Raw genomic sequence first — 18,288 nt, forward strand, 5'->3', positions numbered from 1 at the left:
TTTGAGATTAACTTTCAACTCAAATCTGATTCATATGCAGAGGTAAACATTTAAATAATTTCTAACTCCAACCACGTAGATTCTCCCTTCTCATTGTTCGTTCTAAATAATGTCTCAGTTGCAAGTATCTATGAAAGTCATGTTTGGTTAAGCAATATTTATCCTTTAATTCTTGAAAGCTTTTGATTTCCTCCTTTAAGAGCTCCCAATATATCGTAGGTCCCCTTTCCCAAGTTTTAAACACCTCTTGTCTGTTCTATTTGGTATAAACTCTGAGCCATGTGCAATCCATTGTAACACCCTACTCTGTGCTTTCAGGCTATTCTTTGTGATTATTTCAAACCAGATCTTAAGAGATATGCCCAACCATGCATACATTATCACCCCATATAGCCTACATAGGAACGCCATCTGTTGTACTACTTTTGATTTTTTTCCATCCTGCTGAGTTGGAGGGATTGCACAGATTCAACAGAGTTTTTATTAGTACGGCTTGATAATAGCTCTTTAAACAAGGGAGAGCTAACCCTCCCTTAATTTTGGGTAACTGCAAAATTCTGTACCTGTCCTCAGTCTATTTCCTTGCCAAATATATCTCGAAATCATTTTATCACCTTCCATGAAATCTTTGTTACCTCTACTGGCAGAGAGAAAGTACAGTAACCTTGGAAGTATGTTCATTTTAACCACCTCAACTCTCAAGATGATGCTCATAAAAGGAATTAGACTCCATCTTCCAGTATCAGATTTTATTCTGTAGAGAGTAATTTCCAATCAATTCCATATCTCTCTCTGGTGGTTTGGTCTGGCCTATAATTAAAAGTAATAAGCTGTGTTTATTGTACATTTAATAGTAGACCATAGTCTGTAAGAGCTGACATAAGTGCAGGGAGGGAAGTAGTGGGTCTTGATAAGTATACCAGGACATCATCAGCAAATAGCACTATCTCCTGCTATCTTCCCCCCCATGTCTACACCTTTTATAATTTAATTTTGTTTTATCCTTTGGTTCAGAGGTTCCAAAAAAATGGCAAAGAGAGACCCTGTCAACAACTCGTTCTAGTGTGATAGAATTCGAGAGACTCCCATTAATCTTGATCCTCGCCATTGGTTAAATTAATTTAAATTAAGAATTTCATTATACAAAGTGAATCATTTCTCATATGACAGCAAAGCTTTTTGACTTTGACTTGACCCTTTGTTAATTCACTGTGCCTCGGTTTGTGGGTTTGCTTCTACAATCTGTACACTGACTGTAATAAGTATGGGGATGTTCTCATCAGTCTCATTTTATATCTTCTCACAATGAAAAAAGAAAGTTTTCAAATCCTTCACATATTAAGAGCTAGGGTGAATAATTGCTTGATTTTAAGGAAACGTCCTGAGTTCCTAATGCAACATATATAGAGAAGTATTAGCAGGGCTGGATTAACTGCTTGGGTCAAAAATAAACTGCTGGGCCCCATTTAACCCCCTTTACCTCCTACTCCCTGTGCAGGTGTGGTAATTCATTTCATAATGCGCAACATATAAAGACAGAACTGAAATTATGAAGGTCTTAAAAAAAGGTGTTTTACACCAGGAAACTATGTCAGAACTGACTCAAACCTGTCAGGTTAAAGTGCCAATCAATGTTTTATTTGAAATAGACAAACATAATACAAAAGCATAAGATGTGGAACTTTAGTTGCATCAGTAGTGTAGGAAATGTATGAATGAGTGAGGAACATACTGTATATGTGTGTTGAAAGCAGCACTGGCTTGACACACTGTGGTGTGCTGGTGCCATGGGACCCCTGGTGTTCTAATGCTAGGGGCTATTGTCTCATTTTGCCAAATTGGTAATCCAGCCTTCATTATACTCTTTTCACAGCAGACATATCTCTTACATATTATAGCAGGAAAGCACATCTGATAACATAAAAATGGGTTCCTTTGCATTGTGTGTCAGAAAGGCATGTCAGTGAGCCAGTATGCACAATGCCATGGGGCTGGAATACCTGAGTGAAGTGCGGCCATCATTAATCTTATTAATTACCGTGCTTTTAATTTGTCAGCCATGAAAAAGGTCCGTTAATAATGACCACAGACTGTATATAATACTTTACTTTGTAATACTTGAATACTTTATATGCAGTCGATAGTAATGACTGTATATAAATATACAGTCTATGGTAATGATACGTTCAGATGGTGTGGTAACTCATTTATATAGGCTACACAACAACCTCCAGGAAAATGTAGTGGAATAAAAAGAACCATATTTCTGTGAATATGTGAATAAAAGTATAAAGTCATACAAATACAAGTCATACAAATATTCAAGTAAAGTGTCACTACAGTTGAATCTGTTCTCAGCTGCTCTGCGCAGGCTGCGCAACTTCACGCTTGTGAAGTTTGTTGTCGTGCTGGAGTCGGTCCAACTCATCAGAAGAGATACATACATACAGCTAGCTCACCTTGCCCTGTACTGGCCGTGTAGTCGTACAATGAGAGATATTCTGCAAGAGTCGAATAGCAAATAAGTGGCCGGCATATTACTGTGAACACGTAAGTGATACAAAATGGTTACACGACTTTACCACGTAGCTAACGGTTTGCTATATCAGGTAGCTTAATGTCAGTGCTAGCTAACGTTAGCTAAACAAAACCAGCATGATACACTCACCAGGCTCTGAAATAGCCTGCGCCAAACCTGTACTCCTTGGACGTGCTAGGGTGTGGAGGATGCTATCTTTCCAGTTTAGCGTAATGTCTCTGTTTGGTGTAAATTATGTGTTACCTTACAAGCTTGATAATATGTTTTACTAGCTAACCAGACTTGCTAGCTAACGTTAGCTGTAGCGTCTACAACATTGACCTGGTATGTTACCAACTCAGGACAAATATTCTGTCTCTCTCAAGTGTAGCAAATTTATACTTGTCATTCCTTGTTTTGGCAGCCTAGCACGTTGTAGTGAAAGCATATCCGTTTTATTTGTCTCCTTACAGATAAAGTCGTCCAAATGGTGATCATGTCAGGCACAGCCACTGTGCTGCAACAGTTTGTCAGTGGCCTGAAGAGTCGAAATGAAGACACCAGAGCAAAATCTGCCAAAGATCTGCAGCACTATGTGACTACAGAGCTCAGAGAGGTATGAGCAAAAACATACGTGGACATAACATAAATCTGTCGTGAAGTATCATTTCAGTAGGACTGCACTTCCCCACTGGAGCTGGAGAATGATCAGCTGTTTACACTGTGTTTCAGGAGTGGATGTGACTCCAGCTTTCCTTTTGTTGTAAATATTACATAAAGTGCAGGGATAATAAGAAATGTTTTTCTTTTCCCAGATATTCTAGACTTTTTAGATATCCTTTTGTTGCAATCACCAATTTTGGTTTCCTCTCTACTGGTTTTTGTATTACTGGTTTGTTTGTGCCATCCACAGTTAAGCCAAGATGAAGCCACTACATTCTATGATGAGTTAAACCACCACATATTTGAGCTGGTATCCAGCTCTGATGTGAATGAGAAGAAAGGAGGGATTCTCGCCATAGGTAAGCTTAGAATAAGTAAATAAGTTTACTTTTATCTTTTATTTAAGAACTAGTGGTATGAGCTTGAGATAAATTACTGCACTTGGGGAACTGTTTAGCTTTTAAGCATTAAATGGTATATAACAATATACACACAATGAACCTATTACAGTACATACAGTATATACAGTAACTGTGAATTGATTATTTCTTCCAGTGAGTCTGATAGGAGTTGAGGGAGGCAATGCCACCAGGATCAGCCGCTTTGCCAACTACCTGCGCAACCTGCTCCCCTCCAGTGACCCTGTGGTGATGGAGATGGCCTCTAAAGCCATGGGCCACCTGTCTATGGCAGGGGACACCTTCACTGCTGAGTATGTGGAGTTTGAGGTGAAGAGGGCTCTTGAATGGCTGGGAGCAGACAGGAATGAAGGCAGACGCCACGCTGCAGTAAGTGACTAGCAGAAAGCGAGGACTGTGTTGTTTGTTGTTGAAATACCACCACTTCTCAGTGGTGTTTATGTGTGGTGGAGATGAGGGTAGAGGACAGCCTTACTCAGGACTGTCCCTTTGCATTGTTGCTTTTTTTTTTCTTTTTTTCACTTTATAAAGCTGCACTAGGCACGTGACTCATGGCTGGTTTAATTTTCCCTGGATGGAGAACTCATTGCCATTCATGAGACAGTGTTGGATTTTCCTTGTAATACCAGTGTCGTTTGGAGTTGAGGCACTATTACTACTCCCTGTTATTCACTTTTCTCAAGTATTTGTAAAGGCATGATTTTTGTAGAAAGATTTTGTCATACAAACCTTAAAGTTTATAAAAACTTGCTTGAAATGAGCTACTATTCCAGCTAACAAACTCACACTTTTTTCTTTGTTGTAAAAATACTCTCTATTACTTAAAGGTGAAGCAGTGAACACCTGATGTACAGTTGTACACTTTATAAATTCCAAAGGGTTGAACTTTAGAGCACTGTTATGATATGATTACTACACAGAGAGGTCTGAAAAGCATAATGTTAACATTTATTTACACTCTAAGAGAGTAAACATAAGAAATGCAATTAATGACCAGTTACAAAACGATATTCTGTCTGTTCCAGGTGTTGGTGTTGAGGGAGCTGGCTGTGAGTGCGCCCACCTTCTTCTTTCAGCAAGTGCAACCCTTCTTCGACAACATCTTCTATGCAGTATGGGACCCCAAGCAGGCTATCCGAGAGGGGGCTGTGTCTGCCCTTCGAGCCTGTCTCATCCTCACTACACAGAGGGAGACCAAGGAAATGCAGAAACCACAGTGGTACAAAGTATGGCATTTCACTGTATCCTGTCAAATCACATTTTTTGTCCTCAATGAAGTATTTTTCATCAGTATATGTTGTATTTGCCAGGGAGAAACCAATGTCCTTGTAATAGGTGACATGGGTGTTTATTTTTCTGTGACAGCAAACCTTTGAGGAGGCAGAAAAGGGATTTGATGAGACTTTGGCCAAAGAGAAAGGGATGAACCGCGATGACAGGGTCCACGGTGCTCTTCTTATCCTGAACGAGTTGGTTCGCATCAGCAGCATGGAAGGAGAGGTGAGGGTTGACCTCACTGTAGAAACACTCTCACATCCAAAAGCAAAACATCGCACTCACTGTCTTGTCTCTCACTAGCGCATGCGTGAGGAGATGGAGGAGATCACACAGCAGCAGCTCGTCCACGATAAGTACTGCAAGGAGCTGATGGGATTTGGAACCAAGCCCCGCCACATCACACCGTTCACCAGCTTCCAGTCAGTGCAGCCACCGCAGTCCAATGCTCTTCTGGGCCTGCTGGGCTACAGCACACCTCAGGGCTTCCTCAGCTTCGGGGCCACACCAGTGCCTGCCAAGAGCTCGCTGGTGGAGAGCAGATACTGCCGAGAGCTGATGGAGGAGCGATTTGACCAGGTAGATTATACAGCATGGGTCTGGCTGTAATAACTGGTCAATCTGACGGTTATTGTGTTCAGAATTTGATTATTTCGCTCAAGAAAAATGCATATCTTGTGATAGAAACTGAAAGTCTTGTTATTGTTGTGTCACTTCAGTGATAAAGTTAACTCTATACTACTATACTGCAGTGTTCTTTGAATAATGCAGCAATAGTTTAGTTTATAGTGTTCAATTTTTTTGTACTGCAAAGGAGTAAATTGAATTGAACTTCTTACTTTGTAAGGTGGTGATTTGTCCACTTCTTGTTTGCGTGGGGGTTGATTACTGAATGTTTGCTTCAACAGGTGTGGAACAGGCTTTCAAAACTCTCCCTGGCTTTTATTTTTATCGGAAACAGTGCTCTATTTTTGAGTTGCCAATACAGGCTATAAAGTTGTTTATTACCCACTTAATGCAAAAATGATGTGCACTCTCCTGCACAAGATGTTTTTATATACAAGATACTTGCAATAATCCTCAAATTTTTTCATCCCAAATTGGTTCAAGACTTCAGTTCACCCAATAGCCGATGAAGATGGCCAAGAACAAACTAGGTCATGGGACAAACTATAAGTTATTGTACAATAGAGTAGCACGTTTTGAATATAAATATAATTTTCGACTGTCAAGAAATAGAAACTTATATTCAATATCATAAATTAGGCAGAATAGCTCTCATAGTATAACAGAGGGACCATGAAGAGATTTAAGACACAAGGTCAGAGCTGTTTTGAGCACCTAATAAATCATAGTTGACATAATCTTTCATGGTGTGATTTGTTTAGGTGTGTCGGTGGGTGCTGAAATACAAAACCAGTAAGAACCCTCTGATCCAGATGACCATCCTCAACCTGCTCCCTCGCCTTGCTGCCTTCCAGCCACATACCTTTACAGGTGGGACTAGTAAATGTTTGGACGTAATCCAAGATCCAGTTGAATCCATCTTTGATAGAGTAACTTGCAGTCATGCATTATTTCCAATCATTATATCAACTGGGCTATTTTGGTGGTAATGGACAAGAAATGTAAAGAGATCATGAACACTTTTTGGTCTTGTCTGTCCAAATGTCTGTCGGCTTTGCCATAATAAATTGCATATAATATCTCCTAGTCAGTTGATTTATGTGTTGCAGCATGTATGAACCCCTACATATGTGTCTAATCATTTGCACTGTGGTTCTTCCATCCACTGTGCAGACCAATACCTGTCAGACACTATGGGCTACCTGCTGGGCTGTCTGAAGAAGGAGAAGGAAAGGACCGCAGCTTTCCAGGCTCTGGGGCTGCTGGTAGTGGCTGTCAGGGCAGAAATCCAGCCGTACCTCTCCAAGATCCTTGAGATCATCAAGGCTGCCCTGCCACCCAAAGACTTTGCACACAAGTCAGTAATTACAAACATGAAATTGGCTCTAGCTATATGTTGTATCTATATATACTATAAATTGTATTTCTTCAGATTCAGACATACATAGATATGTTTTGATTTGCTTCATATATTTTAAGAATTATTTTAGTTTTGTAGGTTTTGGTTGTGTTACGTTTGAGACCATCCTCAATCTAATTTCAAATCTGTTTATAAAATCTTGAGTCCAATTTTGTATCCAGTTTGGGCCATATTTTGGGAAGTTCTGCTTTATGTATCTACCTGTTTAAAATAATTTTGGGATACAGTCTATGTTATGAAAGGAAACTTAAAATTGCCTAATGCCTGATTTTTCACTTTCCTGTCTTCCATGTGAACAGGAGGCAGAAGACCATGCAGGTAGACGCCACAGTGTTCACCTGTATCAGCATGCTTTCCAGAGCCATGGGTCCCAGCATCCAACCAGACATCAAGGAGCTGCTGGAGCCAATGCTCGCTGTGGGCCTCAGGTAGGACAAAATGCTTCCACCATAACTCAGTCTAATGTATTTTTTTAACTTCTGTCAATTTAAACAAGAAGCAGTATCTAAATATAGAGTTTGATCTACACTATATGCATACTTGTATGTCCTTATTTAAAGATGATGATATTGTGTCTATCCATTGTGTCGGGCCAACATTTTCTAAATGTGTCCCTTTCCGTTCAGTCCTGCATTGACAGCGGTGCTGTATGACCTGAGCCGTCAGATCCCCCAGCTGAAGAAGGACATCCAGGACGGTCTGCTGAAGATGCTTTCCCTGGTGTTGATGCACAAGCCACTGCGTCACCCCGGCATGCCCAAAGGCCTGGCTCACCAGCTGGCCTCGCCAAGCCTCACCAACATTCCAGAAGCCAGCGACGTAGGCAGCATCACACTGGCCCTACGCACGTTGGGAAGCTTTGAATTTGAGGGTAAGAATGTTGAAATACAGCTGAAGAAAATAAAAAATATTGCAGGACTTAATTTATTTCGTAGGAAACACAGGAAGAGAAAACCGACAGAATGAAAAACATGCACAGACCCCCAATTCTGTTCTAATGCACCAAACTCCACTCATTAATTTTACCTTAAAAAGGCCATATTATACCCCTTTTCCACAAGTTAACACAGTTCCCTGGCATTATAATAAAATGTATCTGACATGCTTTGGTCAAAATACGCAAAGGATCAATTATCACAGCAGCCTTCTCATCCTGTCTGACCAGCCCCCTTCAGAATGGCCAGTTTGAGTGTAAATAAACTTAGATTTTGCTGTGATTTCATTGCAATAAAAGGACGCCAAAGTAACTACATGATGATGTCAATTTGTAAAAAGCCTGAATTCATCCTTTGTCAGGTCTGTCCGCATGACAACAAGCAAACAACTCTTAAAATGCTTGTTCTCTGAATGGTGTTTGGATCGATCAGAGCTATGCTAACATTGTAGTTGCTTCATCCGCACTCAAAATAACGTAATCTAAAGGCATAAATACGGCAGCAACGTTATTGTTTATACATATAGATATCTACATACTGTGTAACTTTAAATTATATAAACTCACTGGCATAAAGATGTTTATTACTGATGACAGCAGTTGAAAATTATAATTTTCAAGGATGGATAGTGGCACAACAGCCCTAGAAAATCATAAAACATGAAAAGACATAACTGATATAGGTAATGTGTTGGTGTCTGAATGAAATGTTGTGGTTTTAAATTAAAGGCATAAACCATCAGGCATAAGATTGGAGCCATAGAAGGTGAAGAGAACACGTCCATAATACATGATTAAGTAACTAACAAGAACGGCAGAAGTGTTTGAAGAGGTTGTGGTCATCTGTTCTCTGGACTGGACCTATAGAGTTTTAAACAGCATGCCATTGAATCACAATAATAGATAGCTCAGATACTTGGAGTGAAATGTAGACTTTTGTGCACTCCATGTTACCTTTTCAAATGTTATCAATATTTTCCTTATAATTTAGGAAAGGAATGTTATTGAAGAAGTAATGGTCAAAGGAAATTAAATCATCAGTTCAGTTCAGTCGAACAGAATCTGGGCACAGTGGTTTTAGTATTTCTGTCCACTACAGCAGCTGTCCATATGTAATACGTTAGCAATAATAAGGACAGCAGTGCATCGGGAATTGGGCAGTCCACATTGGAAGAAAAATGTGGAAAAATTAACATCCACTTCTTTGATGTTTTCCAACTGTTGGCTGTAAACAGCAGACCATGGTAAAGTAATTACATCTCAAAGTCTGTTGTCTTCCTGTAGGTGATGGAACGGCTGGCTTTTGTTTTGGGTTATTGGTAATGGCTTATTTATAGTCTTCTTTTAAATATGACTCATTCCTAATTGACTTATAAGTCAAATTGTAGTACAACACTGGACTTATTCAGAATTTAGTTGTGAAATCCAAAAATTGTGTGAAATGAACCAGATGGTCCTCTCTGGATCAAGAGAAAAAAATACAGGAAGAGTCATGAGTCAAGTTCTGTTGGCAGCACAGAGTCCAAAAATGTCCAGACACCTATAAAAGATTATGTGTGCCCTCATTTACCATAAACCACACCTATCTAAACAATTATTTGCCAAATAGTTCAGGAATTATTCTTTTAACTCTCTGTTCTTTCATCAGGACACTCCCTCACCCAGTTTGTGCGCCATTGTGCTGACCACTTCTTGAACAGTGAGCACAAGGAGATCCGGATGGAGGCAGCTCGGACCTGCTCACGCCTCCTCACCCCCTCCATCCACCTGATCAGTGGCCATGTTGTCAGTCAGACAGCAGTGCAGGTTGTTGCGGATGTGCTAAGCAAGCTGCTGGTTGTTGGCATCACTGACCCAGGTAACGCATGAAAGAAGAGGAAAAGGAGGAGGAGAGGGAACACAACTGTTGACAGCTGTGATGACCATGATGATGAGGGTTATACGAGTGATAAGAGTTTTAATATCTGACTCCTCCTTGTCCCTGTTGTCCTGTAGATCCAGACATTCGATACTGTGTGCTGGCGTCTCTTGATGAACGCTTTGATGCTCACCTTGCCCAGGCTGAGAATTTGCAGGCGCTGTTTGTGGCACTGAATGATGAGGTGTTTGAGATCAGAGAGCTGGCCATCTGCACAATCGGACGCCTCAGCAGCATGAACCCTGCCTTTGTCATGCCCTTCCTACGCAAGATGCTCATTCAGGTAGGAGAGGCACACAGATCATCAACATCAGTAGTTTAATGAGTTCTTTAATGGTAGCTTTTTTCCCTTTTTAAAGGGGAGTTTGTTGAATTGTTGAATGAAAAAAATTAATGAATCTGAGCTTAATTCTTTTCAACATTCAATTTGGCGCACTGATATACCTGGAAAGGGCAACAACAAATGTTTACCAGCTGCAGAAAGAGTGACGTATTGTCAGTATTAAGGGTCATGTCGGGATTACAGTCCATCTAGTCAGGTTAGTTGCAGGCGTGATGATGTACCATCATGGGCATGAAGAATAAGGCTGTCTTGGCTAAAACCGGCCAAAATGTTACCAAATTATTATGTAGGATATTTTGAAAGATGCTGTACTAATAAAATATCTTCACACAAGGCCTTAAATGAAACTTTAAATATAGCACTTGTGTTTCTGATGATGCTACTTTTTAGCCTGCCTTGGAAATTAAGTTGAAGAACAAATTTCAAACACATTAGTTACATTTTTAAATTTATAAATTAACATGGTTTTAAGTGTGTATTTTAGATAATTATTGATTATATTCCCTGAGCGGATAACGTCATCATGCACATTTATCATTACATATATTAGATCACTTGTTGTCTGCTATTTCCATTGGATACCTTTAGAGGGCAGCAAAGGCCACAATATCCTGCACCGAGTAAATCTATAACACCTAGTAAATGTTTCTTTTTATGAGACCCTGCTCCCATAACACCACGATGTACATTATAAATTAATCTCATTAAGTTGTCTACTTTGTTATACTTAACTCTGTTTTGAATTTTGTTGCAGATCTTAACAGAGTTGGAGCACAGTGGTGTTGGCAGGAACAAGGAGCAGAGCGCCCGTATGCTTGGTCATCTGGTCTCCAATGCCCCCCGCCTCATACGGCCATATATGGAGCCCATCCTTAAGGTACAACTCTGCTAATTGTCCATTGCGAAGGTGTATAAGTTTATGAATGTAACCAGGGTTTTACCTGAGAGGAGCATGTGTACTCTCTGAAGAAGAAAAGTTAATGTCCATTACAACCTCATTTCCTGAAGCTCTTCAAATATTTTTTTTCCTGACTGTGAAACTAAAGCCAAGACTAATGGAAGCACTTTGATTCAATGGGTTAAGTAACCTCTTTAACTTTTACTTTTGCAGGCTCTCATTCTCAAGCTAAAAGACCCAGACCCCAACCCTGGAGTAGTCATCAGTGTCCTTGCGACCATCGGCGAGTTGGCTCAGGTAAGGGCAGACTTAATGTTTCACTTCCTTAATGTTTTGTGAGGACAGTGTTAGCCTGTGTTTTCCATGTTGATTCATTATTACATTATTTCAACATTTATCAACAATTTTAATGCAAGCATTCTGAGCTTGTCCTTTTCTAAGGTCAAATGTAGAGGGTAGAGCACCACCCATGGATGTGTGCCTTGCTCCAACCTGTTGTCCAGGTGGTTCGATGGTCCCCACTGAAGAGTCAGGGAAGCAGAGTTAGAAGCAGGCAGACCCTGCAGTGCAGACAGAGTGCAGGAGATGCGCAGGTAGATCAAGTGTTCTTGGTTGAATCAGTGCAGGAAGAGGCAGAAGCCCAGCTGTTCAGGAACCAACTCAGGAAGATGCAAGAAAACGTAGGGAATAAATTAAATACATTTAAAATGCTATTAAATGCCATGTCGACTTGCATGTTCTGTAAAAAAAAAAATAAGTATACAAGCCAAAAGCCCCTATGTGTAGTGAAGATTTCTAATTTTGGTCACTCACAGTATCAAAAAAAGACACTATAGTAAACATTGCAGGCAGCAAAGCATCCCCCCTATTTTTCCTCAAACAAACAAAAAAAAGACATCAGAAAAATATGGAAAATGCTTAAAAACAAATGTTCTTCACATAAGGGCTGTGGTTTGATCTTGTCAGTTTGAAACTGATGTGGGATCACCAGTCGTTTTAATGTCAAACTGTGTACCAAGTAATAATTCAGTCCTTTGTAGATTTCAGAACATCCTATTCACAGAAAGTTGGACAGATTATAAGGATTCTTCTGTTTTGATTGTTTCTCCTGTGCCTGTCCTGTCAGGTGAGTGGCCTGGAGATGAGGAAGTGGATGGATGAGCTTTTTCCAATCATTATGGACATGCTGCAGGACTCCTCCTCATTGGCCAAGCGACAGGTATGTGAAGAAAATTAGTGTCTACTTCATCTGGTTCTAATCTTCTTGTCACATCTCTTCCCAGCACTACTTCAAGCTCTGAAAAATATTTGTTTCTCGGGTACAGTAAATACACATCACTTTCAGTAAACATAACAGGACATCAGATCTGGAAACATTTAAAGCCACTCAGAAAGCATTTTGAGACGATTGTGTTTCTGGTATTTCCTGTTTAAACAGGATTTTGTGCCAGGAACTAACACAGGGAGGGTTTATTGAAAAGCATTAACCAATGATGCATCAATATGAAACTGAAAAGCTGTTTGAATCGATGGCAGGGGCAGGCAGGCAGGATTACTGGTTGGGATTTATATTTAAGACTTTTTAATACGGTAGATGAATAACACAATTTACTAACTTTTTAGCGTTGTTTGTTGAATAGGTATTACATGGATGGTTAGCTAACATTGTAAAGAAAAGTGCATCCTAAACATGCTTTATGCTCCAACGGCATTGTTCATGAGAATCTGCCTCTGACTTTCCACCAGGTGGCGTTGTGGACCTTGGGCCAACAGGTGGCTAGTACAGGCTATGTGGTGGAGCCCTACCGCAAGTATCCTTCCCTTCTGGAGGTGCTGCTCAACTTCCTGAAGACAGAGCAAAACCAGGGCATCAGGAGAGAGGTATGCATGGTTGCCTCCATCTCGGGTCCTTACCTTTTGTTTCCCCCACAGTTTTCTTGACAGCAACATGAACACAACTCTATGGCTCAGCGAGTCATAATGAAGCCAGAAACCCTGCCTGTCAACATATACTAAACAACCGAAGGTTTGTTTAGATGTATGGACTTTGACTAGTGAATTATAATCACATGAATACATACAGTACAACTCTATGCACATTTTCCACAATTATGTGGAATTTTTTCCTAAGTCATTTGCTGTGATGTAATTCATATTTTTTTCTTTCCTAGCCTATTACATTATGTGAGGCTCAGAGAGCACATTGTCGCTGTGTATGGTCTATGGCACAAATCCTGGCAGGCCAATTATCCAATGACAGTTGTGTACTTTGTGTGGTTTGACTATTTACTCTATTCTGTGGCATCTATGCTTCTTGAGGGAACTAACTACAAACCTTTTACAGCAACTATTCATATCTAGAAGGGCTGAGTGTTTAGTACTAAAAACATTTATTAGGGGTAGAGTGTATGTTGTAAATTTTTATTAAAGGCATACTTCACCAAAGTCAATTCACCAAATCTGTTTTTTTGAGTATCAAATACTCACCGTCTGTAGTCTTGAAAGGTGGCTCTGCATCCTTTTTACGGAGAGCAGCAGCTGCAGTCAGCTTGGATTTACAGCACTTTCATTGATTCCACCGGGGACCTAGACTCATGGAAAAAAGTATCAAAACATAGAAACTGCTCAAACTACTGATGCAGTGTACTCCACTTCTCTGTTGTTGATGCCCATACTTATGTTTCAAACAATCACTTTGCTCAATATTTTGAAAAAGTCGAAATTTTCTAACTATTCATAAATAGTGGAGTGACAAATTGTTTCCACTTCTTCCACTGAAAGATTGCTAACTGTCCTTGTTGTGTATCTCCAACAGGCCATTCGTGTATTGGGTCTTCTCGGAGCGCTTGACCCCTACAAGCACAAGGTGAACATTGGCATGATTGACCAGTCACGAGACGCCTCCGCCGTCAGCCTCTCTGAATCCAAGTCGAGTCAGGACTCAGGTACGCCTGTGATCACTATTACTAATCCCAGTTTTGGGAGCAATTTTAGTTGTACATTTTCACAAAGAGTCAGCGTACCGATTAGTTAAACTTTTTATTTGTGTTCCTCAAAGTAATAGCAGTATTGAATTCTCAGTACAACAGCTGGAAAGTCTCTAAATCAACACGGACCCCTCTTGAAATCTCACTGTGTGGTCTTCACACACTCTTACACTGGGTCTATCCACTGGGAACCTTGTTGTTGCTGTGATTTCAGTGTGTCTGTGTGAACCTGATGGATAGTATTGTAAGAGGTAGTATTCGTGATGTTTCTTAAATCAGATTGATTTTAAGGGGCAAGCAAACCACAAGGCAGAATTTGCAGTATATTATATTTTCACATTTTTAGCCATTGTAGTTTGTGTTTTGATAGTAATTAAAAATATATATATTTCCACTAGGGCATGGAGGATATACTGTATTAGCAGATCTGAAACCCTTTCAGCATATGGTCAGATGCATCTGGAAACATTTATAGGATGTCTCTATATAAATATAAACATTCAGATCCAACCAGGACGTACAGAAATCTGGCAGCGGGCAGCCTGGACAGTAGAACACTAAGTAAAGGTTGACTGAAGTAACTTATGGACAAAATAATGTTGGTTTTAAAGGTTGCAAAACTTATGAAGGTGCAGTTTGCATTTTAGGAGATGCATGTAAATGTCATTCCGAAAAGGCATCTGAGGTGTAAAATAAAGCATTTTCAGTTGATCAGGAATGGTTTCATCAGTTCGTCTGCAGTGTTTGGATTGATTAAATGTCAGCTTAAGATTGAGTCTCATGCATTTTTTTGTCACACTCATGAATGATTTAATGATGCAAAATAGCTGATGTGAATAGAAAAGGGGGTGATAGTTAATAAAGTTTCATGAGGTACCTGTTCACAGGGATTTGATACATTTTCTGCTTCCCTGAATTGAACAATATTTAATTGTGAAAATAATTGGGAAATTGAATTGAGATATTAAACCATTTGTGCAGGTGTGATCTTTACACATGGTTGCATGTTGAAACATGAATATGCTAACAGAATCTTCTCAGTTAATCAGTGCTATGGAAAGAGCTGTAAGTAAAACACACCTTTCCAGTTTTGCAGCACAGTTTTTCTGGGTCAGAATATAATCACTCTAGAGAGGAACTGATTTCATCTTCAATTATCTGAATTGCTGAATGTGTCTCACATAACTCATTGAAATCCTGTCTGGCCAAAAACACTTAGGATTATCCTTTACAGCTTGGCTGTCTTATATTTCATAAATCTACAGTTCATTAGAAGGAGAACACAGTGAAGTGATATGTCTACACAGTCAAGACAAAACACAATTTTTAGAGGTCTTGCCCCTGAATTTGAAAAGTCAACATCAAATGTGGCTTTGGTTTGCGATTTGCGTGAGCCTTCGATCTTCGGGATCTAATTCCTGGGTTCTGTCTGATCAGGGGGAAATTTGACCGGCACAGCTGCAGTGGGATCTTTTAGAGTGGACATATTTCATTTAAGGTGACCCACTTTGGGCAGATGTCTCTTCAAGCGTCTGTTTAAATGACTAAGAAGTGTAAATGATTTACATTACTATTTTTATGAGAGAGAATTGATTACTGATATGGTCCATAATGTTTAAATGTATTACTGTATCAGCTGAATCATTCATTGTCCTAACACACATTGAAGAGCATTTTTCTATTTCTGTCTTAGTGTATTTTTAGCCATGCTAGTGTATGGCCATAGAGATGGAATGTCGGTCTGTCGGTCTACCACTGTGGTCCAGACCGAAATATCTCAACAACTATTAGATGGATTGCCATGAAATCTTGCACAGACGTTCATGGTCCCCAGAGGATGAGATCTCCTGACTTTGGTGTTGCCTCTAGCAACATCAGGAGGTTGACATTTTGGGATTGAAATATCTCAACAACAGTTGGATGGATTGCCATTAAATGTGGTACACTCAATCATGGTACCCAGAGGATGAGCTTTTGGTGATTCCCTGACTTTTCATCTAGTGGCATCATCAGGTTCAAATAGTTATTGTCCAGTACTTTGGTTAATGACCATATATTTGCGAAACTAATGACATTCCCAACAGCCTTTGCTCTGTGTTAAGGGCTAATTACCAAATGTTAGCGTGCTAACATGCTAAACTAAGATGGTGAACATGGAAAACATTATACATGCTTAACATCAACATGTTAGTGTTGTCATTGTGAGCATGTCAGCATACTGTACTACTGTATAAAACATTAGCATTTAGCTCAAAGCACCGCTGCACCTAAGTACAACCTCTTTTAGCTACTTGCATGACTATAGACTCAGTTTTGTTTCAGTATGTTTGTCATCACAAACTTAGAGAAGCATTTTCATGCCTTGGCAATGTCTGTATATAAAGATAAATATGTGTCAAAATCATACCAGGTTTCACATCTGGGTCATATTATTTTCCACCAATCTCCTTCTCCTCCCGCTGCGCTGACTTTCACCCCCTTGAATTACTGTTAGACAGTAATGGATAAAAACACTGAGGTCAGGTAGTCTTGACTCTTAATGTATGCAAAGGTATCCATAAGAAGTAGTAACAGTCTTAAACTCATCTAAGAGAAATAACCTGATACTGATGACGTGTATGTCATGAGAATTACACTAGAGGAAAGAATACTGTGTCACCAAAACATTAGAATTCATTCTCTGTTGACCATGAAAATTCTCTTTGTAATCTGGTTTTTGACCAGATCTAGATGAGATCAAGCTGTCCCTAAAAAGACACCATCTCCTGGAGATTTTGAAAATTCACAACAATGACAATAAAACTGCACATCTGTATTGAGTCATGTACATTGCATATGGAGAATGTAGGTCTCCACTTGTCTGCTCCAGTCATATGTCTCAGAATATGACCTTGTACAATACTGTAATAGTTTTACCAGTTTGTTCCCCAGCTAAATGGACTGCAACGAGAATTGGAGGCTGTATATCTGTTGGCAGATTTGTCAGGGTCATTGTCTGGCATTGTCTAGCCTTTCTGATGACATTTATTTTGTAATGTGGGAGGTCACTGGTGAGGCCCATCTCCTCACCTGACTTCAAACTAGACCAATCACAGAACTTCAGGGTCATAAAACTGATGAAATAATGCATATTCCTTATTGGTTAGTTGCTTTATTTGCATCTGTTATTATGGCTAGGAAAGTTTTTTTTTCCTGCACAGCTGAAACCTGAATTACTACAGCACTGCTGCCTCACTTAGCTACACTGATGCCTGTTTGTGGGCTGTAAAGATACAGATGTGTAGCCATCTATCACCGTCATTAATCTGGACTTGGTGAAGGCCAGAATACTAAAAGATCCAACAGCAGAGCTACCCTCTTTAGCCTACAGGCTCTGTGCCAGTCTGTTATGTCTACAGTCCAGTCTGAAGGGAGACAACTGGAGCAGCTGAAACTGTACTCCTGCAGAAGGCCAGTGAAACGCTGAATACCAGACGTCTGTATTCTCAGCTCGCCTTTAAAACTCAATAGCTCTTCACAGATATATGCACAGACTGACCCCATATGCATTGCCTGTCACAAAAACATTAATAAAACTACTTGTTTAAAAATAAATATAGCCGCAAGCGGCAATAAACAGGGTCTAGGCTCAAATGGCAGTCTTTGACTTAATATGACCTTCAGAAGAATTTGAAAACATGCCACATGCATAAATTTCCACATGGTTGGCAAGTTTGAATTGGCCGCCTGGAGATTGAAACCCTGGACCTTTGTATACCCAGAAAAGGCGACTTACTGACTGCCACTTGGGAGACATGGTTTCCACACACCTTCTTACAACTTGAGCCAATGACATCACATGTGCCAGACGGGTATTTTTGTCTATTTTGGTAGCATATGAATGAAGACCTGTGGAGATATATATGTTAATTGACTTTTCATATTTTGGAAAATATAGAGTGCTGCACTTCTGAATTGACCATAGGTTGCAGTGAGACAAACTTTTGTCACAGTTCAGTGGATGTGCTGAAAAAAAATCAGATCTGTAGGGTGATTTATTTTAATTTTTTTAAGTTTGGAATGTGAAATGTCTCGAAATGTAGATTTGTTGTAATAAGCCATGCCCACTTTAATTGATCATCACCAGATTTTATGCATTGCCTGAGTCATCACTCTAGACTGTGCAAACCAAATTTTGTACAAATCTCTGCAGCCGATTATGAGGTATAAACTTCTCCCATTTGTGGTGCCCCCAAGTGACAGAATATTGCAGGATCATTTTCAGAGATCTTTTTTTTTTTTTGTCT

General features: G+C 39.8%; 1 protein-coding gene across 3 annotated transcripts in view; it reads left to right on the top strand.

Annotated features, from left to right (window-relative positions):
* The first annotated feature begins 2,379 nt into the window (after positions 1-2,379).
* mtor (mechanistic target of rapamycin kinase) overlaps positions 2,380-18,288 on the top strand; it is an 89,850-nt gene continuing 73,941 nt past the window's right edge. The window contains exons 1-19 of one of the 3 annotated variants that reach the window (XM_044350780.1): positions 2,380-2,550; positions 2,992-3,134; positions 3,432-3,540; positions 3,737-3,969; positions 4,626-4,826; positions 4,966-5,100; positions 5,179-5,454; positions 6,264-6,372; positions 6,676-6,859; positions 7,222-7,350; positions 7,549-7,793; positions 9,505-9,714; positions 9,852-10,057; positions 10,872-10,994; positions 11,229-11,312; positions 11,519-11,695; positions 12,142-12,234; positions 12,762-12,896; positions 13,831-13,960. In XM_044350780.1, coding sequence (XP_044206715.1) covers positions 3,006-3,134; positions 3,432-3,540; positions 3,737-3,969; positions 4,626-4,826; positions 4,966-5,100; positions 5,179-5,454; positions 6,264-6,372; positions 6,676-6,859; positions 7,222-7,350; positions 7,549-7,793; positions 9,505-9,714; positions 9,852-10,057; positions 10,872-10,994; positions 11,229-11,312; positions 11,519-11,695; positions 12,142-12,234; positions 12,762-12,896; positions 13,831-13,960 — 2,908 coding nt within the window. In that variant the 5' untranslated portion in view covers positions 2,380-2,550; positions 2,992-3,005. Of the gene's footprint in view, positions 2,551-2,643; positions 2,864-2,991; positions 3,135-3,431; positions 3,541-3,736; positions 3,970-4,625; positions 4,827-4,965; positions 5,101-5,178; positions 5,455-6,263; positions 6,373-6,675; positions 6,860-7,221; positions 7,351-7,548; positions 7,794-9,504; positions 9,715-9,851; positions 10,058-10,871; positions 10,995-11,228; positions 11,313-11,518; positions 11,696-12,141; positions 12,235-12,761; positions 12,897-13,830; positions 13,961-18,288 lie in introns of those variants that run through there. The other 2 variants (XM_044350781.1, XM_044350782.1) reach the window with 2 other exon arrangements.

The sequence above is a fragment of the Thunnus albacares genome, chromosome 5, assembly GCF_914725855.1.
Source record: "Thunnus albacares chromosome 5, fThuAlb1.1, whole genome shotgun sequence".
NCBI lineage: Eukaryota > Metazoa > Chordata > Actinopteri > Scombriformes > Scombridae > Thunnus > Thunnus albacares.